The following is a 27,823-nucleotide window of genomic DNA, read 5'->3' as shown; positions in this document are numbered from 1 at the left end:
ATAATTTTCTCTCTCAGTTTGACTTCCCATTCGGATTTAATAACTTAATATTACCGTCAAAAATTGACTTTATTTGGCTAACCTTTCTTCAAACTCAGATGTAATAAACAAAAGGAAAACCAGTGATTTGAATACATTTCTTTGATCAAGTATCTTAATTCTTATTCTACAGGGATTTTTGGGATCAGTTGGATTTGAAAACAATTGGGTTTAACACATTTTGTCTTTCTCTTGATAGTGCTTGCTGCAGACAATGGGTTGGTTCCTGGTTTCAGTGTTTTTAAAAAATTGGTTTATTATTCTGTTTTATACTTCTGTTGTAAACTGCTTTTTGTACCACTGAAACAAAAACTCACTTTTAAACAATGTATTAAATATTGTTTGTTTGAAGAGTTTTACAAAGAATAGAATTCCCAAGGTAAACCACTGGAGTAATGTGTTCTACAGCCTGCTGATCAGCTATGTGAATCATTACATTCAGTGCCAGAATATGCTTTCTTCATGCAGTGATTGCAAGAAATGTGTTTTTTGAAGTGAATTTATGTCTGGCTGCCAGAACCAAAAGCTGACTGATCTGTCTTGTGGGTGAACGTGGAGACTCCTACAGCTGTAGCACTTTGTTTTGGCACCTAATGCATTTTGCCTATTTGCAGCATCTAGTATGCAAGACAGAAAGCATAACCCTGGGTCTAACAGTCTCTTTCTCTTTTTAATAAAAGTACCTGTTTCACATTTAGGCTGTGGATGCATACTTGAGCTTATGCCCCACTGAAGTGAGCAGGACCTGCTTCCAAGTAAATATACATAGGATCATGATGTTAGTATCTCACTATTTTTTGTGCATTAGAGTTAGTTAGAAGGTTAAAATAATGACTAATGTGCCTTATGTTGTATTACGTACTTTTGTTCTGTTTTTCTAAGAAGTAAATCTGATGTCAGCAGAATAGGAAGTCATCCTTGTGCAATCCTCTAGCTTTGCCCCATATACTTTAAAGATGAATTTATAGATAATTTTGTGGGGGTTTTGTTCATTTGTTTATGGAGATGGATTTATTGGTTGAGATCTCCTTCCCACGTTCCATTGTCAATGTGGCAATCACTGCTACATGGCATCTTCCTACAGTGGCCACATGAGAAGTCTTGCTCCACACTGAAGAAGATCACATTATGTCTCTTCCTCATGCCAGAGTTGCTTCAGTCTCCTCAGGGTGAAGCCTCAGCATGGACTCTTCCCATGTACTGTGAGGAGGAGGTGTTCTACAGCCATTTATGCACTGCCAGGATAACAGGAGGAGTGGGCCTATCCTGTCAGTGGGCAAAAGGATACTGCACATAGCTGTCTCCACACTATGGATATTTACTTGCCCTGCCTACATTTCATGAACATCAAATATTGTGTTTGGAATAAATTACGCACAGAAAGTCCTGTAACTTGTTAGGTTGGTCCAGAATTTGAATCTCTGAAAGGCAGATCAGTTTATAAATATCTGTTATATTCTGTTCAACTTAATTACGTTCAGTTATACATGTTTATACTTTGCACTTTATTCTTGCATGTCTTTCTCTAGGCATATTTTAAAATAATTAAGTCTGGTACCTTTTCAGTTAAGAATATAATCTGCAGCTGAGATATATTTGTCCACCAGACAGAACCTTATGTATGTATGGTTATCTCAGGACTATAGTTATGTGTCTTTCCATTTTTAAGAATAAAAGATATATTATTTCTAGCTTTGAAAGGGAAACGCTGAGCAAAAAAACCCTGCTAGCTTCTTCCTACTTTAGACTTTCATGGCTGAAACATAGGATCATGGTTGAAACAGACATAGCCCCACTTTTTGAGATATTCCATGTTATAGTTTTGTGTGTATGTCTTTATATCTTTATGCTGCTACATATGACTCAGATTGCACAATATACTTGTACTAAAGTAGAAATTTGACATTTGGTACACATTCTGTTAGTAGAAACGTCTTTGTTTTAAAAACTGTTGTCTATCAGAATTTGGGACATGAAATTGCCTCATTGTAGTCAGCCATTCAGGGCTGTTGGGGCAGAATGTTAAGCTGTGGGACTTAACAGAATTAAAGCAGCCTCTTATCAGAGGGCGCGGAGGTATATTTTTTCTTTGGCAGCTATGAAATATTTCTTGCAATTAAGCTCTTTCCCCATTATATGGCCCATTTTGCTAATGGGCTGCTGTTAACAAATGTTAAAATCTCTCACTTGAAACAGTGAACATGTATATAATGTTTCCTAAAACTATGGGCATTCCCATTTTCTCTCCTTCCCCTTTCAACATAGGCCAGCAGTGCAAATGACCCCTGGACAAGTTGGGACAATGCAACAACTGGGGATGGCTGGGCAGCGAGACAGGAAACGAGGCAAAAAAACAGCTCTTCTAACAATTGGGATCCAGCAACGTTTGGTCATCCACAGGCTTATCAAGGACCAGGTCAGAGAAGTGTTTTTGCAAATGGGGCGGGTTTGTCGGGGGGTGGGGGGGGTGGGACAGTAGAACTCAAACACAATTTAAGGGAATAAATGTGATAACATTTCAGAATTCTGCTAAAACAATGTTAAAACTAGCTGCAAATTCTTAATGCACGTTCCATTAATAATCGCATCCCTTTACTAATGACCAGACATTCAAAGATGTTTGTTTCTGCTGGTGTTTCTTCCAGTATATTTCTCTGGCTTCAGATAATACACTTCTGTCCTTCAGAATGCTCTTTGTCTTGGCCTCTGTGTATGAGCATTGCATTAGGGCATCCTAATTAAGGACTACTGCAACAGGGCATTGCCACCGAATTGGATGCCTTCTGAAGTATTTGGTTCATTAAAAATAGTAATTTGCAGAGCTGTTAGTCTTGGAAGTGTTTTTTAATAGAATACAAGTTTAATTTGTGTGTATAGTGTGCTTTTGAAAATTATGCAATCAAAATGCTCTCTCCTTCAGCTGCTGCTGACGACGATGACTGGGATGATGATTGGGATGACCCCAAATCTACGCCTGCTTCCTACCTTGAATATAAAGACCCAGAGACTTCAGACCCAGCAGGGCTTCAGCGTGGGAATAGCCGTGGAGCTGCGATGAAAATACCACTTAACAAGTAAAATTTACAGCACTTGGTGGGATGGCAGCAGAGAACAGAGATGGTGGGGAAAATTGTGAAAACCATTATGGTTTGAACGTGAGATCATTGTTCTCGCAAGTATATGTTCCATTTGGCCTATAAAGTATGCAGTTGGTCTGTTATGAAAATGTCATGAATTCAGTTATTTTTAGGGGAAATAAATAAATAAATGAGGCTTGCAAACTCCTGCTCAAAAACTGAATTCTAAATCTATGCGCATATGTAATCTGGGATTTGATAATTTCATTCCTTGCCCCGAAAACCCTGTGGAGACAAGATCTCTATGCCTCTAATGATACAGAAGGGCTGTAGATCTTTTTAGTGGTTTGATTGCTAATTGTTTTTCCCTTGGTAGGTTTGGGTTAGCTTCTGTTTTCTTAATAAGAATACTGCTGGATAGAGACATGTGTGATTAGCTCAATTTGCCCAATACTTCTTTTTTCATTTGGTTCCAACAGCAGCCTTCATGAATCCAGTTACCCAGCACTACTCTAGAAAGTCAAAAATAATTTGCAGGGTGATCAGTGTGGGCTCACTAGTGGGAAGCAGGGACTCTGAGATGATGAGCCTCTCTAGTACATACAAAAGGCACATTAATAAAATGTCTGGAATGTGACTGTGACATGGGCTTCAGGAAACTGTAGCGCTCAGTTTGTCAACTGACAGAGGGGAATTCAGAGGCTCTTTAGATGATGTTATTGTGGCAGTTGGTACTAACTGTTTCTCTGCACTCTTCATTCCGATTGGCTTAGTTAATCCAATGAGAGGGTTGTAAGTGTAATTTCAAGCATTGCCAATATAAATGTTAATCAGTCAACTAGATCATGTCGACATTATTAGCGTAATAATTGCTGCATCTAGCTTTTTAAGCACCAAGTGTGTTTGAGATATGGCTGGCAGTTCTGAATTTGACAGAAAGCCTCTGAAAAAGGGATTCAGTCACTTTATCTCTTTGATCAGATTTCCTGGATTTGCAAAACCTGGAGTGGAACAGTATCTGTTGGCAAAACCGCTAGTAAAACCCAAAGAGAAAATCCCTGTAATTGTAAGTTGTATTCTTTTTAATGTTTTTGGCAAATGCTTGAGACATTGGTGTATATGCTTTAATAAAATACGCTACACTTGGACTTTTTTGATAAGCACATAGAGTGAGCACTGCTTGAATGCAAGAGCCACTGGTTCTCGTGCATGTCACGTAACCTGACTGTTGGCTCAGATGGGGCCTGTTGAGTCTGAGCCACACACACTAGACATAGTTATCACCTTAAACTGTGGTCAGGGCCGGAAGTCCTTACAAGTCAATCAGGGTGCCTTTAGTTTTTAGTCATTTTGCTTCCTGACCTGTCCTTTTTTCTGCTGACTGTATGTTTTAGTCCTGGGTAAAATTAATTTACATATTTCTAATTGTGGTAGATTCATAAATGGAAAACAGCTGTCACTGGAAGACCCTAAGTGCTATGAGTTCAACTTGGCTGCTAAGTCATAGGAATCCTTTCAAACTATATTTGTTGATGAACAGCCAATTCTGAGGATTTAAATGTATAATCTGGTGAAAGTAGCATGTTTAGAGTTCATAATTTTTTTGTTGTGTATTCCCACAGATTGGAGATTATGGTCCAATGTGGATTTATCCTACCTCAACGTTTGACTGTGTTGTGGCCGATCCAAAAAAAGGTTCTAAAATGTATGGTCTGAAGAGCTACATAGAGTATCAACTTACATGTACAGTAAGTGCATATTAAACACTTTGCCATCAGGTGATATCTCAGAATCTCTCAGATATACTGCTGGTGTGTTAAGGTTTATTGATGCATAAGTCTATGTGGGTTTTAATAGTTTTTATGAGACTCCATTGAGCAATTAAATAACTACAGTATTGGTAGCAGCCAGAAAAATGTATTTTAGAGAATTCATAAGGAAGAGCTTTTTCTGCCTGTTTTTACAGAACACTAATCGATCTGTCAACCACAGATATAAACACTTTGACTGGCTATATGAGCGTCTTTTGATTAAGTTTGGATCAGCCATTCCAATTCCCTCTCTTCCAGACAAACAAGTTACAGGTAATTATTCTTAAAAATGATTTTTCTTGACATGTGTGGTTTAGTGTTTTCCTGTTAATTGGGAATATTATTATTTGGGAATTAATCTTAGTAAAAGAGATCTCTTTGGAAATGAAGGAATTTTAAACATGAATTTGGCTCTTACCATATTATCACATTTAATAAAGAGGGGTAAAAAGTGGGTAAGTAAAGAGACTTCAAAGGAGAGGGCCATAACAAAGAATATAGTGTTGCTAGTTTGTTCAGAAGTAAATGAATATAGTGTGTCTCTTATGCTACATTTGTTGACAAGCAGGCATTCTAATATTGATTTCTAAAGCATTGAGATAGTTAAAGTGATTGAAGTCTTTTCATTGATTACATTGTGAACTTGGTTAAACTTTTTAGTGCAATTGCTGTTTTTTTATAATTTGATATAATTCTTAGAAAGCTGGAACACCTTTTTTTTAGTTTGACTGAAAATGAAATAGCTTACCATATAATGTTCAAGAACTGTGATGTGGGAATTCGTAGGCATTCTTACAGGAATAGGGGAATGCCTACAACTTTTGTTTTGATTGACTGGCACCCCTTTCCAGTTGCTCCACCACCCCACCCCCTCCAATCACGATCTTCTAAGCAGTCAGGCACACAGCCAGCCATGTAGCTGTGTACTGCTAAAATTGCAACAGCGTTCTGTATGAGAAGAAAACTGAGCATTGATGTAGATACTGGGATGAATGCCGAGGAAACTGAAAACTGAGGAAGTGTTCTCAGTTAGCTTCAGGATTAGAATTCTACAGGCATTTTCTGTATAGTCTTTATGACCTTGGGGGGAAAAACCCAGGGTAGATTGATGAACCTCTTAAATGTAGTGAATTGGTGATGACAAAGCATAGAGATAATTATTTCTCTGTCAAGTATTTTTATTTATTTACTGTAAGAATAATAAAGACACTTGATTTGTAATGAAGATGTGTATTTCCTTCTGTCAGGTGGCAGTGGAAGAATAAATGTTCTCATTAGTAGTTTTTGTTTCTTATATACTCCATTTGGAACAATATTTTCAGTATTATTAGTGATAATCAATTATCATATGGAAAATAGTTATTCCAGATGTTACCTTACTATTTATTTTAATCCCTACTTTTATAAACAACTTTTGTAGCTCAAAGTAATAATATGAATTAAAACCAATAAAATATTAAAGTAACTTGTAAAAACTAGCAATAAAATATAACAACAAGAAGTCAAAGATTAAGATCCAATTCTGTGGTAAAAAAAATCAATCTTCATATTCATTTAAATCTAGCAAGGCAAACACCTTCAATGTAGGATTGTGTTCCCTGTCTTTTAAAGTTAAAAGGAGGTTGAGCGCCCTGCCCCCTCCCATTCCCCCCTTGAAAAGTGTTTTATAGCTGAATGGTCCATAGATCTCCAGAAAATACTCTGGAGATACAAGCACTGTCTTCACACATTGATTTGTTTAGTCTGCTTACACACAAGGCAGACTCTGAGACAGTATCTCTCCAGCCTCTTTCTGAAGGCTCAGACCCTGTCTAACTAAAAACTGTGAGTCTCCTCTAGCTCCATCCCCACTGGGTTCTTTTAGCGCTTCTATGGATCCTGATTGGGTGCCAGTTGCTTTGCTCATAACCAAACAGGACTAAAGGGGATTGTTGTTGGTTTTTTTAAAAGGGCAGGACCCTTTTAAAAGGTCAGTATAGACCAGGGGTAGGGAACCTGCGGCTCGAGAGCCGCATGCGGCTCTTCTGCCCTTGCACTGCAGCTCCACGAGCTGAGCCGCCAGCCCCATCCTTGCCCACCCTGCAGGCAGCAGGGCAAGCGCACCAATTGCCCGCGGCCGGCAGGGCCGCACCGCGGGCTTCCCTTCTCACCCCCCTGTTCGAGCAGGGCGGGTTCTTTCCCGGTGGCCAGTGAGGCCGAGCCACCGGCTACATCCTTGCCCACCCTGCAGGCAGCAGGGCAAGCGCACCAATTGCCCGCAGCCGGCTGGGCCGTGCCGCGGGCTTCATCCTTGCCCGCCCTGCAGGCAGCAGGGTGGGCGCACCAATTGCCCGGCTTCCCCTATCACCCGCCCCGTTGGAGCGGGCGCTTTCCTGGCGGCCGGCAAGGCCAAGCTGCCGGCTTCATCCTTGCCTGCCCTGCAGGCAGCAGGGTGGGCGCACCAATTGCCCAGCTTCCCCTCTCGCCTGCCCCATTGGAGCAGCGAGGCCGAGCCGCTGGCTCCATTCTTGCCCGCCCTGCAGGCAGCAGGGCGGACGCATCCATGCGCTTCTCAGAATGAGCGGAGTAAAAGGTAAAAAAACCCAATATATACAGTGTTATCTTTATTTTAAATGTCAAAAATTATTTGCGGCTCCAAGTGTTTTCTTTTCCCGTGGAAAACAGGTCCAAATGGCTCTTTGAGTGTTAAAGGTTCCCTACCCCTGGTATAGATGGAACACAACAGAATAGATGGAATAAGATATGGCCCCTATGACCCACTCCAGGCAACATTCTGGCCATAGCATTCTGTACCAACTGCAGCTTCCAGAGACTCTTTAAAGGCAGCCTCATATAGAGCTCATTGCAGTAATCTAATGTAGATATTACCAAGGCATGCAATATGCTGGCAAGATCTTCCTTGCCCAGGAAGGGATGAAGCAGGCTCATAAGCTAAACCTGGTGAAAGGTACCTCTGGCCACTGCTACCTAGTATTCCTTTAGCAGAATACACCACTCAGAGATGGAGATATCTACACTGGTTTCCAGTTTGCTTCTGGGCTCAAGGTGCCAGTATTGACCTTTAAAGCCCTGTATGGACTGGGACCAATATACCTTAAGCACCGCCCTCTTCCTATGTCAAATGCCTTTTTTCCTTCCAGCTGTCAGAACATTTGAAAATGTGGTATTTATGATTCCTGGTGACCAAACCACATCTTGGTTTTGATCTGCCTTAGTCTGTTCATACCAGCTGACATATCTCTGCTTCTGAATCAGAAACAACTTTCTCTCTACTGACTCCATTAATCATTAGTGTGTACCTTAACTTCGTTTGGATACTCTTAAAAATCTCTGGTGATAGAAAGAATTTGTGTCTGCAGAGTGTGAATTCCTCCCCTCCTACTGCAGCCTCAAATACCCCCTGAAATGCTGTTCCTGGAGGATGGGGATGTCTCCTAAAACAGCAGACAAAGTAATTGGAGGACTGTTGTGGAAGGATGAAAAATATTTGAAAATTGCTTTTCCTCATGAGAGGAAATTTTCAATTGGCTCCAACTCCTGACTGTAGGGTAGAGAACTGTGTGCGTGTGTAATATTTATTTTATACAGTTTTAAAGCATGCGGTAATATTTGCATGTAGCTTCATCGATGCACTTCACTTTCAGCTTAACTTTTGTGACAAACGTAACTCCCAAAGATATAGAAGAGGTTATTGATGACAGATATAGCATTATTGAACTGTACCTTGCATTTGGTAGATTATTTCCCAAATTAGTCCCTGCATTAAAATGCAGCCTTTATCATAGAATCCTAAATATAAACAACGATTGTCTTGATCAGTAAAAGTAGGTTATTAAATGTGAAAACAACTAGCAGTTCACTTCCTGTGCTTCAGGGCGTTTTGAGGAGGAATTCATTAAAATGAGGATGGAGAGGCTACAAGCTTGGATGACCAGAATGTGTCGCCATCCAGTTATTTCTGAAAGTGAAGTTTTTCAACAGTTCCTTAATTTCCGTGATGAAAAGGTAACTCCAATTAACTTTTTAAAAATTACATCAGCAATGTGGGGGGAAAGCAGGCCAATTTGGCAGTATCTAGGAAGAATTTGATTTTTTCCTTCAGAAGTAAGTTTTCTGGACAGTCCATTCCGAAGTACTGATTTCTTCTCACTATCCTGTCAACCTCATGTTCCTTGAAAAGGCTGTTTTGTTTCTAGAATATGTTTCCTAATTTATTTGGTAAGACTGGGGTGCAGATGACCAAATAATAATGTATGTAGTTAATTCTGGAGGAGATACTGTTGAGAGGACAAAATGGAGGTTGTGCAGAAGTATGTGTATCTCCCTGAGCTTCTTGGAGAAAAGGCAGAATAGACGTTCAGCAAGTTAACAAGACTGTGATCCAAAGAGCTCCTTGGGGTGCTTCTGAGGGCTTGCACTCTTGAGGTTATAATCCCCAAAACCTCATCAGAAACAGTTGTGAAACATCAAGTTTCAAAGGCAGCAGAACTCTTCCTTCTGCCTGAAAAATGTCAAGCCAATCACATTGCTCTCCGGATTAACTTCAGTCACGTTTATAGATCTGTACAAAGATGTTTTTGCCTTCCATGTATAAGGAGATACTGGGAATAAAAATCATGCCCAAAGCAGGAGATGGCTGTACAGAATTTCCTTGCAAGAATGTGTTTCCCTCTCTGTCACCTTTTACTTTTATCCCTAGGAATGGAAAACAGGTAAAAGGAAAGCAGAGAAAGATGAGATTGTTGGTGTTATGGTCTTTTCTGCTATGGAACCAGAAGCTCCTGACTTGGATATGATAGAAATGTAAGGCATTGGATTCTTCCCCTTCATATTTTATTTATTTCAAAAATGCTGTCACCTGATATAAGGGCACAAATGTTAAAACATTGGCCTTGCATAAATAAGCGTCTTAAATTGTATCCAGAGCCTCCCATGCAACTTAGTGGAAGTTGTGTGAACATTGTAGATTTACATCCTAACAAGCTAGTTGCCATAAAATTCAGATGTGATGGTTTCAAACATAAGAGCTCTTTTCCAATCAAAAGAGGCCAGCGCAGGTTGACATATATTTGCACCTGCTATACAAAGAACACAATTAACTATTAAATATCTTTGGCCTTTCAGCAATATTGCCTGAAATCTCCTCATTGTGATTAAGGTATCAGGAGCTGTCTATATGTTTCCGTACTTCTGTTCTTTCTTTTCACATCAATTCCCCCTGCTGTCATCCGCTGGCATTCAGCCGACGTTAAGCATTACATTGGTTTCATGGATTTAACCATGGTTAACAGAACACCGCTCCTTATCCAGTGTTTGCTAACCATTTTCAAGGTTTTGTTTCACAGTTATTTGAGGCTGGCAGGGAGCAGTTGACACAGAAAATGAAGGGTCTGGAGGAGATAGCAGGGAATTTGTCTTTCTTTCATCCATGGTTGGCAGCATTCTTTGCAAAGGCTCATTAAACAGTTCCACAGGTCCTGTCTGTGGCAAGTACGAATGCAAATTATCAGACTTTATAAAATGAGGCTATTACAAACTATTCTTGCATGAATCGTTATTTTGCTTCTATAAAGACTTATTCTGTTAAATATGCCTTGCAATTAAATTGAAATATATGCCATTTTTATTCTTTTGAAATATCTGCATTAAATTCAGAGATGTTGGCTTGATTTTATCCTGAGCTATATTGTTATTGACAAGTCATTAGAATTCTAGGTTTGGATTTAAGCCAGTTTGCTATTGTTATGTGCTGTGAAAGAAGAGTAAACTACACAGAGAAGGTGATAGAAATGCATAGTCTGCTTACCTATTCTAGGAAATGGGCAAAAAAAGCCTCCCAGGCACAGTTATAAATAAAGCTCACCATAACAGATGATGAAAATACTTTGTCTGATATTATTGTTATGATTATTACACAGTGAACAGAAATGTGATGCAGTTGGCAGGTTCACAAAAGCCATGGATGATGGCGTCAAGGAATTGCTGACGGTTGGAAATGAACACTGGAAGCGTTGTACAGGGCGTAAGTGTCCTAGTGAACCTTGCCATTTCTTTACCCAAGAACTTTTATAAATGAAAACACAGGAGTGTCCACACAGCAGTCGTAAAATCAGTATAATCATGTCCATAAAATATCAAAAATCTATAAGTCTTGTTTAAATGGGTAGTTACTTGCTCTTCATAGATGCTTGTAAGGTCTAGTTCTGGCAGTCTTCTCTTTGATAGGAGTTCAACAAGCGGTGCCTTCTTGTTCTTTTGTCAAGATTCTTGAATAAGTTACCACAATAGTTTCCTGTGTATTGTCCTGGAAAAAGATGTGGTTGAAAGGCAAATGGTGTATGAGATGGTCCTACCATTTGTGAGTGAAAGGAGTTCATTAAAATGGAACTTTCCCTTACCCCAGGAGTCCCCTCAAGGAGATTGGAACCCGCTCCTGAACAAATTGCCATCTGGGAGTGGGGGTGGGGGGGAGCGGGGCAGTACATAAAGTTTTGCGTGGTGAGAGATTTCTTCTGATTTTCCCTTGTTCAAACTTCTGTGCTTCTCAGTGTTTTACTCGGGAGCCTTTTGTGGCAGGAGGAAGGTAGTGTTCTTACTGCCCACAGTTTCTCCACCACTGGCATGTTCTCTTAAATAGCGAGCCCAGTGACAGGTTCTGAGACCATTTAACTGCTTTGTACCACAAGTTTATGTTCCAAAAGTCTATTAAAATGGTGTCCAAAGCAGATAAGTCTAATGCCAGGAGAGGAAGTGGGCATAACTGGAGTATGTAAATGCAGTGCAGAAAGGGACAGAAAAAGTAGCTTCAACTTTGGGGAGGAACCATAGCTCAGTGGTAGAGCATCTGCCTTGCATGCTGAAGGTCCCAGGTTCAATTTCTCTCATCCCCAGTTAAAAGGATCAAGCAGCAGTGCTATGAAAGACCTCTGCATGAGACCTTGGAGAGTCATGCTGGTCTGAGTAGACAGATTTCTTATAAGGCAGCTTCATTTGTGTTGAAAGTATAAGAAGGAAAATATGACTAACTCATATTGGTGGGTTTTTAGTACTCAGTTGTTTACTGTTTATTGCTGGCTTCATAGAAAGTTCAAATCTGTTTTTCTTACAGCATTGCCCAAGGAATATCAGAAAATAGGAAAAGCTTTACAGAATTTAGCTCTGGTCTTCAGTACCAGTGCTTATCAAGGTATTTTTAATGTAGCTCTTTGATTTTTTTCTTTCAAAACATCCTGTGTAATATGTTCCTAATATCAGGGGTTCATTCATTATAGCCACGCAGATTAAAATATGTTGGTTTTTTAATTGATTAAATTATTTATATCAAGTATCTGTCACGCTTTCCCCTAATATTTTAATCCTCCCCTGCAGTTTGTTTTAAACTTGCATAGCTAGACAAAAATACTGGAAATTCAAAGGAACAATGGTTTTAATTTCATGTCAACTTAATTCTGATCTTCCTTTGCTTGGATCAAAATTTTAATCATAAGGCAAAAATGTTTCTCCTGGCTGGTTAATATAATGTAATGTAAAATAGCAAATAAAATAGTAGTTATCGCTTTGTGTTTACAAATCAGAGAAGATTCATTAATCTGCTGGAAGAATAGTTTGAGATCATTATTTCTGTCAATAAAAGTAGTTTTAAAATGCAGGTATCAAAGGGAATATTATTAAACTTCAGTTGGAACCATTCATTTTGACTTTAAGAAACTTTGTTGTATCACTGGGTTTTTTTTAGGAGAATCTGACCTCAATGAAGCAATAACAGAAGCTGGAAAAACATATGAAGAAATTGCCAGTCTTGTGGCAGAACAGGTAACTGTTGCAATAAAGTGGGGAAAACATTGAGAGATTATGGTACCGCTAAAGATTTATCAGAAGCTACTGATTAAAGCCTATTATTCTAATTTCCCCTCAAGGTTATATGTTATATGTGCACACTTAGGTGTGTATGTATATATGTACACACTTAGGTCCCTACTGCACATGCAGAAAACCGCACATTCAATCCAATTTCACAATTGCTTGATTTTGCTATTCGGCACAGTATAATCCAGGTTCAAAGTGCACTGAAAGTTCATTATTCTGTGTGTGTGGAAGGGGCCGTAGACCCACATGCCAGTCTCTAGCTGCATGTAAAATTGGTTGTTTGTGTGTGTGAGAGAGAATGAGACAGACAGAGAGAAAAAACTGTGTGTTGACCTCGCACCTCCCCTTTCCTCTTGTAACAGCCAGAGCTGTGCCTTTGTAGCTTTTCTAATGAAACTGGGTCCCAGTGACTATGATCTGCTTGTGTGGATGGAAAGGGTTCTTTCTGTTTTCTTATTCTGTCCTCACCAACCAGCTGATCAGGTTGTTGGCTGTTTAAGTGACCACATGCAAGCCTCAGCCCATTTGTGCTAGCATGGAATGGCTTTATGGAATTGGTTGTTTTTTTTAATTAGCCTAGGAAAGATCTTCATTTTCTGATGGAAACTAACCATGAATACAAAGGATTTCTTGGCTGCTTCCCAGATATCATAGGTGCTCACAAGGTAAGCCTTTTATCCTAAAGTAGTGTATGAGATCAGTGCTAGATATTATAAAGTGAGATTCAGGCTCAGTCCTAAAACTTTCTCTTCAAAATTCTTTTTATAGCCTTCTGTGCTTAACAAGTACAGAGTATGTTTTCAAAAGCGAATGAGCTTAAAAATTCTTCCTTGAATTGGTTCTTAATAGTGAATAGCGAACCCAAATCATATCTCTGAATGTACCAGATACTATGGTTGGGCATTTTAACTGGTGAAAAAATACTTCACTGGGTGTTTACTCATGTATTGGTCACACTGTTAAAACTACCATATTTCGAAATATAGTAAAGACTTGTGCAAAATACTTGAAGAATCGTATTCGGGCTCGACTGATAAGTGAATCAACAACACTGGACAGGCTAAAAGCGTAACACTGATGGGACAGTATCCTGGAGCAGTAGTAAAAAAGCCAGAAGGGCTGCACTTTGGACCCTTTGGAGAGTTGGACACAGTACCTGTGATAGAAAGCGTTTTAACAAAACCAGAACCTGACTACTGTAGTCATCTTTCACAGTCTGCTTGGGATGCCCCTGTCTTTTGAGTGTAGATGGGTGGTAACTTGAGTAAGGGCCTTCCGGTCATGGCACCAAAACTCTGGAACTCTCTCTGCAGAGACTCAACTGCCCTCTTCTATTGCCACCTTCTGCCAGTGAGCAAAGACTGTTGTTTCATTTAACATTCCCTCAGTGATCCGCAACTCTTGCCCTATGTTTTAATTACTTTAATATTTTTGTATCTGTGTTTTAGCTAGCGGTTTAATTGAGTTTTTGTTTGTTTTTAGTGGTTCTGAGTAATTTTTTAATGATATATGTTAATTTATTGTCTGCCTTGGTAGAACTGGTGAAGGCAGAAAGGAGGGGCATAAGTTTTGTAAATAAGTAAGTAATGGCCTAATCCATCGGGGGAGGGGGGGCGGAATCCACCTCTGAAGGCGGCATGAAGCTGCACCAATGGATTTCCCTGCTTGGGGCACTTACCTTGGTGGAAGGGAAATCCATCAGCAGGCCCCATAAGCTCCTGCACCGCTGCCAACATAGTGAGGGCATTCCAGAGGCATGACTGAGACTTACACCACCCAAAGTCCATAGAGCCTCCTGGACGGCTTTTCAGCAGTGGAGAAACTTTCTTTTGTTTTTTGCCTCCCTGCACCACCAAGATGCCCCCTTGGAGGCAGTGGGGCGACGCCACAGTGGTGCTGAATCCCACCACCAGAGGCTCTCGATTGGGCTGCCCAAATGTAAAACTCTTCAGTTTGATGTATTTCAAGGTGACCTGCAACACAGATTGAAGGGTGGCAGGTACTTGCTTTGTGTGTGCATGGAAACAGCATAGACATTTGTGCCTTTTCAGCAATGCTTCGTGTGGCATTTTATCTTTAACAGGGAGCTATAGAAAAAGTGAAAGAAGCTGATAAGCTAGTTGCTACCAGTAAAATTACATCACAGGACAAGCAAAATATGCTGAAGCGTGTAAGCACCATGTCTTACGCACTGCAAGGTAAAGTGTACTTGACTTTAACTGACCCTTATTGATTGGAAATGAGGATGAGTAAGAATGCTGTAAGAAATGATAAAAGTAATTTAGGTTGTCATATCATCAAGGTATGGAGATAATGAAAACAGTCCTATTGCAAGATGCCAACGTTGGCTTTCATCTAGAACTTAACTGGAATTGCCCAACTTAGAGAGTAGGCCGTGCTGCCTATCTGTCTCTTTTTGTTCTGTGATAAGATCTTGCTACGTCAGTCTGTGTAGATGACTCCATGTTACTATCACAGACATAAATTGTAATACCAATTGCTATGGTATTAAAGCGGGAACATACCAATTGCTACGGTATTGAAGTGGGAACAGAACATACAATATTGATAGAGTTAACTGCTTGTTTTCTCTGCACTTTCAGTTTGAAGCATAGAAGCAAGACTGTCCATGTCTTCCATGGGCAGGATTTGGAATCTCTAAATCAAAAGCAAATAGTTCAGACCTGCTATACAAAACTGAATGTGGCTATAGTTTAGGGTCAGCAGTGTGTTCACAGGCTCCTTGGGATTCTACCCAAAAGGAGACTGGAAGAAGGCCTTGGGTTTGTATGCTTCCCTCTTCTGACCCATCTCTTCTTCCTTCATCACTTTGCTGGTTAGAGAAGTTCCAATTCAGGTCATCCCCATGTTGTTGCTGTTCTCTCCCAGCAGTAAAGAATGCCAGGAATGGGGAGAGCACAGAGGTTCAAGGGCAGCTTCCTAGTTTTGCTCCAGTAGCATCAGCATAGGCCAAAGGCACGTTCTTTCAAGCTGTGGGCTTGTAGCAGAAAACCTATGTTAATACGCAGGGTTTAGTAAGGAAAATATGAAAACATTGAAGAAGTTCTTCTGGTGGATATAATTTAAAAATTTATAAGAATGTCGTGCCTTGATAGTGACCATTGGGGGGTCTTTCGCTTTATCCGGTTGTGGGAGATTTAAAATATTTTATACAGACTCCAAATTAAACAGGATTAATAGTTGGCTGAACATCAATCACCTAGGTCATTGTAATGAAGACACAGTAAGTTAAAGTTTTTTTTAAAGAGGAAGAAAGTTTTGCTGAATGCGTTCTTGAAACCATTGTTCTTCAAGAACATAGGGATGGTTTCTGGTCACATGACACTTTGACGAATTTATAATTATATCCTCTCTCTTTTTTAAAAAAGGATCATCTTTGTCTCTTTTACGCAACTTCTCTAGACATGTAAATTCATTCACTTAAACACAAAATACACTCTTCTCTTACAAACCCAGTATGACACAGCAGCTATAACTGTCAGTTGTTTAGTGTGGAGATTTATAAGCAGTGTTATAATTAAATTTGGCTGAAAATAAATGAGACAGAGAATTCAGCATTGCAGAAGCTTTTTGAAAATATCTTCTGTGCTATATATTGTTCAGCTTTATACAACTGCCATTTTTGACCCCACACATGTGTAAAGTAATCTTTGACCTTTGTTTTTTTAATGATGAATGCTACAATACCGTTCATTCAGAAATAATGTGAATTAGCCAGCTTCATGTATTCCAGCAGTTGGTTTCTGGAAACATATCCATGCAGTAACTGCACCAAGCTGCTGTCAGGAAGATATTGTTCACTACATCTCTCCACCTAAACCCATAGAAGATTCTTGTATACAGTGCAGTGCAATGGAGCAAAATGGGTATGGATTGGCAAGCACACTAATGCAATCACATGCAAATTCCAATAGCATGTGAATCTTGTGTTTGGATTCCTAAATCATTACTATTGATTCCTTACTGAAGTAAAATGAACTAATGCATGCCCTGGCTCTAATTTACAGCTGAGATGAATCACTTTCACAGTAACCGGATTTATGATTACAATAGTGTGATCCGCTTATATCTGGAGCAGCAGGCACAGTTCTATGAAACGGTAAGCTGCAATATATATGGGCCTTTTTTGTTTGTCAGCCATTCAATGATTTATCCCTCTAAGTAAATGTCAAGTTCAACATTATTCTTTATGCTCAGATTTTATGTTGCATGCTTGCAATGCTCCTCCTACACACCACACCACACACCCACACACCCACACACAAGAATGTGAACAGTAAGGGCTTGGGCTTTAGCTGTTATTTCTGAATAAATTTACAGTAAACATCTATTTTTTAAATATAGAGATGAAGAAATATTTTTGAGCTGTTTGCAGTTATTCCACATATTTCTCTGTAATTTCTTCCTAACTTCACACGTATATATGTGTGTGTGTGTGTGTGTGTGTGTGTGTATAAAAAGTGAACATAAATTGTGCTATTCAAGTGCAGATAAAAAGATCCTCTATTTTCACCCCTTTGAAAGATTTAAAAGAGAAAAAATGGGAGGATCTGAAGTATGCTGAACACTAAATAAAAAGCATCCCTCTGGTCCCATATGGATTATGTTTCTCAGAGCAGTGAGATTAAGACCTGATTTAGGCTCCTAACCTTCATTCTTTCCTCCCTGCTACAAACGGTACATAGAAGCTATACATGAACTGCCACTTTGAAGAGTTTGGGATTAACCAGTTAATATATATCTATATTTATAAAATTGGGCTTTCTGAATTGTAGAAACCTGGGAAAAATGTGGTTAATCTTAAAGGTACCACTTGATTCCTGTTTTACTTTGCAACTACCAGTACCTGCTCAGATCTTCTTCATTGTTCATTACATTATGAAAATTGAGATTATAACCAAGGCTTCAAAAAAGAACTAGTATATGCATGAGCACAAAAGTAAACAAATTGAAAGACGGTAAATCTAGCTGTACTAGAAGTTGTTGCCATTAGACAGTGGTGCATTTGGAAATAATTCCTATTTTGGAAATAATTCCTAATTTCGTTGGAGAACAGTTATGTATGTGAGTTGCCCTATCTCTGTGAGACTAATCACTAGTTCATCCAGAAATCACTTTATTAAAAGTTCTTTGAAGTGTGAACATCACCTATGTTCTTTTGTTGGAGAACACACAGATCAAGCCATGTAGTAGATGTGGCAGCCATTGCAAGCTCAAGCATGTGCTACATTAAAAAGGTAAAGGTGCAAGCGCAGGGTCATTACTGACCCATGGGGTGACATCACATCATGACTTCTACTATGTTTACAGAGTGGTTTGCCATTGCCTTGCCTTCCCCAGTCATCTACGCTTTATCCCCAGCAAGCTGAGTACTCATTTTACTGACCTTAGAAGCATGGAAAGCTGAGCCAACCCTCAGCCAGCTACCTGAAACCAACTTCTGTTGGGATTGAACTGATGTGGTGAGCAGAGCTTTGACTGCTATAACTACAGTTTACCACTCGGTGCCATGCTGCTCTTATGCACTACATTAGCAGGACTGAAATTTTGGTTGTCCATTATGAACATATTTTATGGATACTAAATGTGCAAAATGAATTCTTAATAGCTGCCCTGGGTATTTCCTTGTTTTCCCCCTTCCTTAACATTGGAGTAATGAATTGCTGAACATCCTTTCCCAAATTGAAAACACGGTGATTCTAACTGTGCAGTGTGGCATTGTTTTTCAAAACTGATATTTGTTCCTGTTTCAGATTGCAGAAAAGCTGAGGCAGGCCCTCGGTCGCTTTCCAGTAATGTAGCTGCAGAGAATAATAATAAAGAACAACTCCAAAGTGCTTTTCTGAAGGGAGGGGAGGAAATGTAATTTTTAAAAAAAGTGTACTACATCTTTGCCATCCAAAAAAACCTTTGTAAAATACAAGGTGCAAAAAAAAGTGAAAACTTCAGATGTTTACTTTGCCAGCCTAAATGCCTTGGATATTTATGTATATTTTTATCTTGAATGCTTTCCCAAATTATCAATTACATAAGCAAAACTGGAATTCCTTATGTAATATGGATTTAAATTGTAAAGTGGTTTGTTGCCAAGGGTTACAAAAAGCTTCATATTCTCAAATGCTTCAGAGTCGTTCATTGACCCCTTAAACAGGTATCCCTTAAGAAAAAAAGCAAAATTCAGAATGAGAGCCTGTAAATTTTGATCCCTTTAAAATCTCAGTAGAATCTTTGATTAAATGTGTGGTTGAAAGCAAAGGTTCATCTCTTTGGTATAGCTCGCTGTGGTATAGTCTCTGTAATCACACTGCTGCCACATACTTTCCCCAAGAGTCTTTTCGTATCCTGTTTTTTTGTATCACAGACGCCTCAGACTTGAAGGCTAGATTCTTCTTCACCTAGACAGGAATGAAAATAGAGTTTATCCTTGAGAAAGCCAAGTATCTAGAAAATATTGTTCCATCTTTTCACAAGCAGACACTGGTGCTACTTCCAAATGGGAAGCAGACCTGTGCATTGTGAGGCTTTCTTCTCTTAATCTTAAACATGCACTGTAGCATTTATTACCTGTCTCATCACTATTGGCATGATGGAAAATTCCCAAATAACTACTTCCTTTTTATCCTCACATGATTGCATGATGTGACTGTGATTTTTGATTTTGCTTTTAATCCCAAAACAGCTTAGTCGGTTTTCAGGAGGAAAATTGAAAACTGTCTTTCAGTTGTTAGACACAATGTGAGCTTACATGGCAAAAGTAAAGACCCCTTCCTGTTTCAAAATATGACTGTTATTGAAATGCTAGAAACTGCACAAGGGTTTAAAAAAACACCGTTTTTTGTATGTTGACAATAGGCCATTGATAGCCTGATCTATAGGAAATTTGGCTGAACTGAACTAAAGTAGGAGCATTGCAACAACCAGACCATAGTGCCAAATGCAGTGTTCACTTCAAGGAAAGCAATCAAAAGAATATATTAATTTACCCATCAAGCCATTCTAACTGATGGGTGCATTCTGCAAGTTCTGTTAATTTGTATGCCATTGTCATTTATATATTGTAATATTTTTAGAATAATAGAGAATCTGGGTTGTGGAGGTAATATAAAGTACCACCCAAAAAACCCTCCAATAATCCTGGAATGAAAACATCATATGCAACAGAAGGGCTTAGTCATTCTTCATGGCCACATTTTAGATATCTGTCTACACTTCCTCTTAATTTAGCTGGTCTTCCAAAATTCCATAAAGTGTTATGATACAGCCTTTGAAATATATGTACAAATTGTAAAGAATGTGTATAAATGTTTTCTGCCAAATGTAATAAGATCTATCTTGCATGTAGAAGCAATTTATAAAATTGTCGGAAAGTAAATTGTAATTTCTAAAGCACTTTTTCACAGCACATTTTTTCAGCATTTGTATATTAACTTTTTGTGTCAAAATCTTTGTAACTGGTTTTTCAAGGATATCTTTTTACCAAAATTAGCATTAATTTTGATGCTGTAGATGTTGCAGCATTCGCATCTTTACAAGATGAACAATTTGGTAATAAAAAAGAGATGCCGTTTCATTGTGAAAAAGCCGTCTGGGTGGCAGGATCACTTGAAACAAGCAGATCTGTAACTTCACAGGAAATTAAGTTCTTAAATTGATAATAAATATTTATACTTATGTGCTTTTGTTTCTGAAGGATCATACATTTATTCTCAGGTAAAATGTGATGTTTCAAATATGTCCTGTTGTCTTGTCATGTGTTGTCATTCTTTTTTTTTTACTAAAAAGAGCATCCCTTCGTAATACCTAGTTCCAAGAAGCTAAGATGTCAGTACAATCCTAAATATTCTATACAATTGCACAGGCAGGAATGTCTCTAGGTTTAAATGGGTGAATGTGGAAAGTCCATTTAGTTGCTGGGGTTCAGTAAACTAAGGATAGTAGCTTCTAGTATGATTTTCATAGTAGGGATGTCACAGTTTTTTGTGGTAGAGTGCTGTCCAACCCTCATTTACATGTATTTATCTCCTACAAAACTGTGTGGCAGGTTGCATCTGATTCACTCTTAACAGTTTGTCACAAGTACAGAAACCTTTGTGCTTTGCATTCCATTAGTCACACCTCAAGGGATATGTATGAATCATGCCTCAGTACACTTTCACAAGAACACATACTGAATTATATCCAGCAGTACTGGGACATTACATAACTTTAAAGCTCACAAAGAAGAAATTGATGTGGTTCAAGATTTTCTACTCCTTGGCCTCATCATCAACCAAAAGGGAGGGTACAACCAAGAAACCAGAAGAAGATTGAAACTGGGAAGGACAGCCATGAAGGAACCAGAAGAGATGTGAGGAGGGTGCAACCAAGATCAAGATAATTCATGCCGTAGTATTCCCCATTGGATATAAAAGCTAGTCAATTAAGAAAATAATTCATCTGAAATTTGGTGTGAGAGCTTTATGACAACAAAAAAGACAAATCAGTCTGTTCTCAATCAAACCAAGGCTGAAATCTCCCCAGAAACTAAAATGATAAAACTGTATCTATTCTATCTTGGTCACATTATGAGAACAAATGAGTTATTGGGAAAACCCCCCAATAATGCTAGGAAAAGTTGAAGGCAGCAGGAAAAGAGGAAGACTCAACATGAGATGGGTTGGCTCTACAAAGGAAGCAATCGTAATATAAAGACAATGTGTGTAACGTTAGTAGCAGGGAACCAAAAATCGCGTCACACACTCGGACGGAGAGAAATATATACATTTTGTGTAATATAATTCATTCAGTATATAACAGTACAAAAACAAACTAGTAGTATAATTAAATCAACAGATATTAAATCCAAGTAACGTCCAGGAAAATCAGATATCAATTTTTCTTCAACCAAAGAAAAGGGTCTTATTAACGCCCAATATGTTTCTCTCTGGAAACCATAAATTCATAAGTAATACTTGAGTCTCTCTCATAAGTTCATAAGTAATGGTTAAGTCTCTCTCAAACGCCTCAACTTGCAACGTTTCAAAGCGTTTTAAAATTAGATGTCTTCCCTCAGGAGAAGAACAATTTCACACAGTCTCTTTCACACATTTCTTAAGTGCCATACAGGTTTTCTATAAAACAAAATTAAATGAATAGAATGTACTAAAATTATGTACTCATGTTATACTATATAAAGTTATATACAACAAATTATTGAAATGTTTTTTAAATGTTTTACTAAACATTTTTCAAATATTTTTAACATTTTTAACATTTTAAACTTTTAAACATTTTTAACTTTTAAGCATTTGTGAATTAACATGTTCTATTGATAACCATATATATCTTACTTGTCTCTCCTCAGAGTCTCTTATCTAAAAACCAAAATGCAGCTATTGTTCCAAATACACAAAGGAGGATAATGGGGATATATACATGCAGTGAACTGTAACTGCAATCAGCTGTGAATACACAAACATGCTGCAGCTGTGATTTCCATTACAAGTGGCAAGAAAAGTCAATTTCACGATTCAAAACCAGGTGATATGTGCTCCTAAACTTGTGAATAAATCTATTTTCAATTCTTAAAATAAATTTATCAATGTTAATGTCACGTCTTTGTTTTTTAATTGCTTGCTGAAAGTGTTGTAACACTGCAAATTTTAATTCAGAGTCTCTGTGTCCCATCTGAATAAAATGGGACACCAACGGAGCTTCCATATTTCTATTGCGGATGTTGCTGCGATGTTCAGCAATTCTAATTTTGAGACAGCGCAAAGTTTTCCCCACATAAATCTTATTGCATGGGCATATAATAATATATATGCAATGCATGGTATTACAGTTTGAAAATTGTCTCAAAGTCCATTTCTGTCTAATTGAAGGTAAATCAATCACTTTAGTATTAAGTGCAAGTGCACATTGTTTGCAATTTCCACACTTTTGATGCCCAATTAATATTGGTTTAAGTTCTTGTTTTTTCTTTATGTCAGCTTTGACAAGTATCTGTTTTAATGATTTAGTCCGTCTATATCCAATTTTAGGAGGGGTTGCACATCCAGGAATATGAGAAATGAGCGGCCAAAATTTATGGATAGTTGTTTTAATAAATGAGGATTCCGTGGTAAAATCCAGTGCCCACACCAGTTCATTTTTCTGTATTTTTGTTTTTGGTTGTAACAACTCCTGTCGCTTTAAATTTCCAACTCTGAATTAAAATTTGCAGTGTTACAACACTTTCAGCAATTAAAAACAAGACGTGACAATAATATTGATAAATTTATTTTAAGAATTGAAAACAGATTAATTCACAAATTTAGGAGCAATATCACTGGTTTGAATCGTGAAATTGACTTTTCTTGCCACTTGTAATGGAAATCACAGCTGCAGCATGCTTGTGTATTCACAGCTGATTGCAGTTACAGTTCATATGTATATATCCCCATTATCCTCCTTTGTGTATTTGGAACAATAGCTGCATTTGGTTTTAGATAAGCTCTGAGGAGAGACAAGTAAGATATATGGTTATCAATAGAACATGTTAATTCACAAATGCTTAAAAAGTTAAAAATGTTTAAAAAGTTTAAAATGTTAAAAAATGTTAAAAATATTTGAAAAATGTTTAAAAACATTTAAAAACATTTCAATAATTTGTTGTATATAACTTTATATAGTATAACATAGTACATAATTTAGTACATTCTATTCATTTAATTTTGTTTTATAGAAAACCTGTATGGCACTTAAGAAATGTGTGAAAGAGACTGTGTGAAATTGTTCTTCTCCTGAGGAAGACATCTACGAAAACGCTTTGAAACGCGTGAGGCGTTTGAGAGAGACTTAAGCATTACTTATGAACTTATGAGAGAGACTCAAGCATTACTTATGAATTTATGGTTTCCAGAGAGAAACATATTGGGCGTTAATAAGACCCTTTTCTTTGGTTGAAGAAAAATTGATATCTTATTTTCCTGGACGTTACTTGGATTTAATATCTACAAAGGAAGCCACAGTCCTCAGTTTGCAAGACCTGAGGAAGGCTGTTAACTATAGAACATTTTGGAGAACATTAATTCATAGGGTCACCCTAAGTTGGAAGTGAATTGACGGCCCAACAAACACACACAGAGAGCAGTGCCAAAATTGAAAATCCTCATATTTTATTTTTACATGAGCAACTAAAATAATTGAGAGATCTTTAAGGTGGGATACAATAAAATCAAAAAGCAATGTTAAACTACCAACTATACAACAACTTTCAAAACCAATTAAGCAGCATAAAAAATAAAACTTCACACTTAAATTAAAAACTTAGCTATAGAAAGAAAAAAAAAGTTTTCACCTTGCTAACCAAGGAAGGAGCCTACATATATCCGCTACATGTATCCGAGGAAGGGCATTTGAGAGGGTTGATACCACTGCTGTATGGCTGTGGTGGTGATTACTAAAAGCAATATGATTCCTGCCAATGAAGGCAACAGATCAGTGTCTCACCAGATGATCTTAACCTTCTTGGAGGCTCATAGAGGCAGCCAGGACATTCAGGCCTTTACAGGGCAAAATGTGGAACAGAGCCTAGAAGTTGCTTGTAACCACGGAACTGCTTTCAAACTCCAGTGTTGCATTATGACTGATGTCTGCCTGCTACCAGCAATGAACACATCTATTTCTGAATTGTGCCATAGAGGATATGATAGAGCTGCAAAATGGAGCTAAGGTCAAGCCAGGAGCGTTTTTCTGCTAACTTGAGAAGTTCCAGGATTGCAAAAAAAATCTGAAATGTAAAATAAAATTGGGGGGATTAAAATGTCCAAAATAAAGTGTCTGTAGCTTTAAGAAAATCATGCCCGCTGAAATTTCAGTGGCTGTTGGAGGTTTCTAGGCAACCATGACTATTTCCAAGCCTTGGTTTCAGTAAAGCAAAATTGTGGAGGGAGAACAGGAGTGGACTGGGAAGCTGAAACAGATTGGAAAAGGTCCTGTCCTCCCTCCACTGTCAACAGGGACAGGACCAGTGGCAACTACCAGAAACTTCCAATAGCTTTGCCTGGCACAGTAGTAGTCACCACACAACTTGGTCTGGCCCAGCCCAGCCGTGCCCCCATATGGTCTGGTCAGGCATTTCTTGGGAAGAGGCTGTTAGGGGCAAAGCTGGCTGGTGGGTGGAAAGGAAAATCAGGGTTCGCTGGTTGGTGAGCAGAAAGGAAAGAAGAAAGCAGGCTTACCAGCAGAAACCACCACTGGACACAGTATAGTGCTAGGAGCAGCTACCATGTAACTGGGACTAGCCCAGTGCTGGAGGCCACCATGTAGTAGCATGACCCTATATCCACTGCACCTCAGGCACTGTGCACAGTGCACTGTGCACCACCATTTACAGGAAGAGGCTGCTGGGGTAGAGAAGGAGGAAAAGTTGAAGGGTGAGATGCTAGGTGGGAAGGAGAGAAGGAAGCAGGAAAAGGGGGAGTTTATTGGGCCCCTAGGGAAGTGAAAGAAATACCAGGAGAGGAGATTCAAACTGTACCTCACAAGTCCTTATAAGTCCCCAGTTGTACTGCCATATTTTAAACCACTGGTTATGTATGAACTGTAGTCTTCAATGGTTTCCCAATATAGAATGTGGTATATATAATTCTGAACTGGGCCAGAGGGTAAAGGAACCCATCCGTCCATTCAATATCATAGAAACCTTACGTTTTGCTTCAGCTGTTTCAGATTTCTGCTTTGTTTCAGATTTCTTAAATCCTGACCTAATTGTATTGCTGACTGGATGTCCTATACAGTTGACTGTATTCCCTTGCAGTGTGTAATTCACCTTAAATCACAGTGAAAAAGGGAGACTATAAATAATGGAAAACAAATAAATATAGTACAGAAATGACCAGGGCATATGATGGTGGTGAGGGCTTTGTTTTACAGGGAAGGACATGGTGCATTTCATTGGAAATAGTCATAAAAATATACATAGTAAATTTGCTTCTATTCTGTATTAGATATATGTGAGGCACCCCTTTTTGTCAAATTGCTTAGATATCAGGATAAGAACTGAAAAGTAGTTGCTGTGAATTTAATATGGCAACCATATGTTTGTTTTGCTTTTAATCTCACTAGCATGGATTATTTGTGTTTAGTAAAAATTGTTCCCAGCCACAAGTTTAACAGTGAAACTTGTCAAATGATATATAATTGATGCAAAGAAGTAATGAATATTAATATTGGCTGTTGAATGTGAATCATGTTTGTGGTTTGGGGCTGGGTACATCAGTGACAGAATAAAGAAACTTCATCTGTTTTTTTCAGAGTCGCAGCAAGAGGCCGCGACTCTGTGTCCCATGGTAACCAGAATGGGTGCTTTGGCATAGCTTCTCATCCGATAGGGCATCTGCTACAGCAGGTGCACACTCTCGAGTATATTGTAGAGTGGTGTATTGGCAGAGGCTGAGCCAGGATACTTTTTCAGTTAACCAGCTGAAGCTATTGAATGGTTAATTCTGATGCTGCAAAAGATGGTTGCTATCTGAGCTTGAGTGTGTGTGTGTCAACACTGATCTATTTTTCACCCCCTCTAGTTAAAAGAATGCGAACACACACTGGTCAGGAAGATTAACAAAAGAGAATAAAATGATTGGTTCTGCATTCCAGCAGAATAAGTGACCTTTTTCTAAAGAATCTGTAAGAAGAAGAAAAAGACAGAAATTTCTAATAATGCATTGCTTATTATTTATCTGCTTGATGGCACTCCATGTATATTACTGTAAAATTAAGCAAGTAATACTGGTTTGGAAGCAGAAAAGCATAGAACAGTGTGATAGGACAGAATTCAGACTGAACAATTAAATTGATCTTTATCTCTCTGTTCTGAATGTTCACACTAACCTGCTGGCCACTAATAAAATAAAAAGAAAATATTTTCATTCAATTACTGGGTACGTTTGTTTAGGTAATTTATAAAGGCTTCTTGCTTATTTCATTTTCTTAAAAACGTGATGCAAACCTGAATGGGAAATCTGCTGTTCAGACATGGAATGTAAACTATGAAGATGAGTGGGTTCCTTCTGCTAACTTCAGTTTAATCTTTCAACTTGATCAACATAACTTATAATCAGTTCAGCTTGATCTTTAATTAATAATCAATGTTGACCTTGTGCATAGATGATGTACTGACATGTTATCTACTGACATTTATACTAGGTATTTTTATATGTTTAATTTAACTGCACAACTGCAATGGTATGAAAGCAAAAGAAGCGGGGTCCTATAAAAACCCGGTACTTATTAAGTAGGAAAACAACTGTGTAATCAGCTACAAAAAAGGAAAGCTGTAGAAAATATGACCTTAGCACATTCAACTTTAAAAATACAAGTTCCCTGTGAGGGAAAGGGTGGCATACAAGCCGAATAATAGAAATAATTAATAGAGTTTATTTTTCCTTTATAGCTTAATAGCTGCCATTAATAGAAATTGTTTGAAACAGTGTGTGTCTTCTCCACTGATCGTCTGCTCATGCTGAGAGGAGGATCCAACTCAGTGGGATTTAAATAAGTTATTAATAGAAGCAATTTATTCAGTGAACCAGAACCAGTTTATACTGACTATCTCGTGTTTGAAATATGCCTTCTAGGGTTCAAACTCTGGTTGTTCTTTTAATTTTTTTATTACAAAAATGCAAGAATATAACAAAACAATACAAAAACAATTTAAGCGTCTAAGTGAAAGTCTACAGAAATATGACTTCTATCCAATTTATCAGGTTTTTTTCATAACAGTCTCAAACTGAAAGTATTTATTCCAATATTTGACAAAAAGGAGTCCAGTGCTGAATAAACAAATTTTGTGCTTGAATCTTCTTTGAAGTCTTGTTTAATTACAGAAATGGTTATTCATTAACATATGCCACAGTTTTTATGCCCAAATTGCTTTTATTTAGAAGGATATTCTCTTTCCAGTTCTGAGCTAATTTATGGGTGTATCTACTAAAAGTAATATCAAGTACCAGTAATTTTAAGTAGTTCGTCTATATTATACTCCAA

The 27,823-nt window shown here is 38.2% G+C and overlaps 1 protein-coding gene across 3 annotated transcripts in view; it reads left to right on the top strand.

The window, feature by feature from the left end:
* The window catches only part of SNX9 (sorting nexin 9), a 59,598-nt gene extending 32,805 nt beyond the window's left edge, over positions 1 to 26,793 (top strand). For 2 of the 3 annotated variants that reach the window (XM_048488171.1, XM_048488153.1), the window contains 14 exons: positions 2,305 to 2,455; positions 2,960 to 3,113; positions 4,098 to 4,182; positions 4,739 to 4,864; positions 5,083 to 5,200; positions 8,802 to 8,932; positions 9,627 to 9,730; positions 10,846 to 10,949; positions 12,036 to 12,113; positions 12,663 to 12,739; positions 13,369 to 13,458; positions 14,877 to 14,991; positions 16,822 to 16,913; positions 18,568 to 20,546. In XM_048488171.1, coding sequence (XP_048344128.1) covers positions 2,305 to 2,455; positions 2,960 to 3,113; positions 4,098 to 4,182; positions 4,739 to 4,864; positions 5,083 to 5,200; positions 8,802 to 8,932; positions 9,627 to 9,730; positions 10,846 to 10,949; positions 12,036 to 12,113; positions 12,663 to 12,739; positions 13,369 to 13,458; positions 14,877 to 14,991; positions 16,822 to 16,913; positions 18,568 to 18,615 — 1,473 coding nt within the window. In that variant the 3' untranslated portion in view covers positions 18,616 to 20,546. Of the gene's footprint in view, positions 1 to 2,304; positions 2,456 to 2,959; positions 3,114 to 4,097; positions 4,183 to 4,738; positions 4,865 to 5,082; positions 5,201 to 8,801; positions 8,933 to 9,626; positions 9,731 to 10,845; positions 10,950 to 12,035; positions 12,114 to 12,662; positions 12,740 to 13,368; positions 13,459 to 14,876; positions 14,992 to 16,821; positions 16,914 to 18,567; positions 20,547 to 26,092 lie in introns of those variants that run through there. The other variant, XM_048488162.1, reaches the window with a different exon arrangement.
* Positions 26,794 to 27,823: the final 1,030 nt, after the last annotated feature.

The sequence above is a fragment of the Sphaerodactylus townsendi genome, linkage group LG01, assembly GCF_021028975.2.
Source record: "Sphaerodactylus townsendi isolate TG3544 linkage group LG01, MPM_Stown_v2.3, whole genome shotgun sequence".
Lineage (NCBI taxonomy): Eukaryota > Metazoa > Chordata > Lepidosauria > Squamata > Sphaerodactylidae > Sphaerodactylus > Sphaerodactylus townsendi.
The sequence above is the reverse complement of the archived record's forward strand: the minus strand, read 5'-3'. Positions and strand labels throughout refer to the sequence as shown.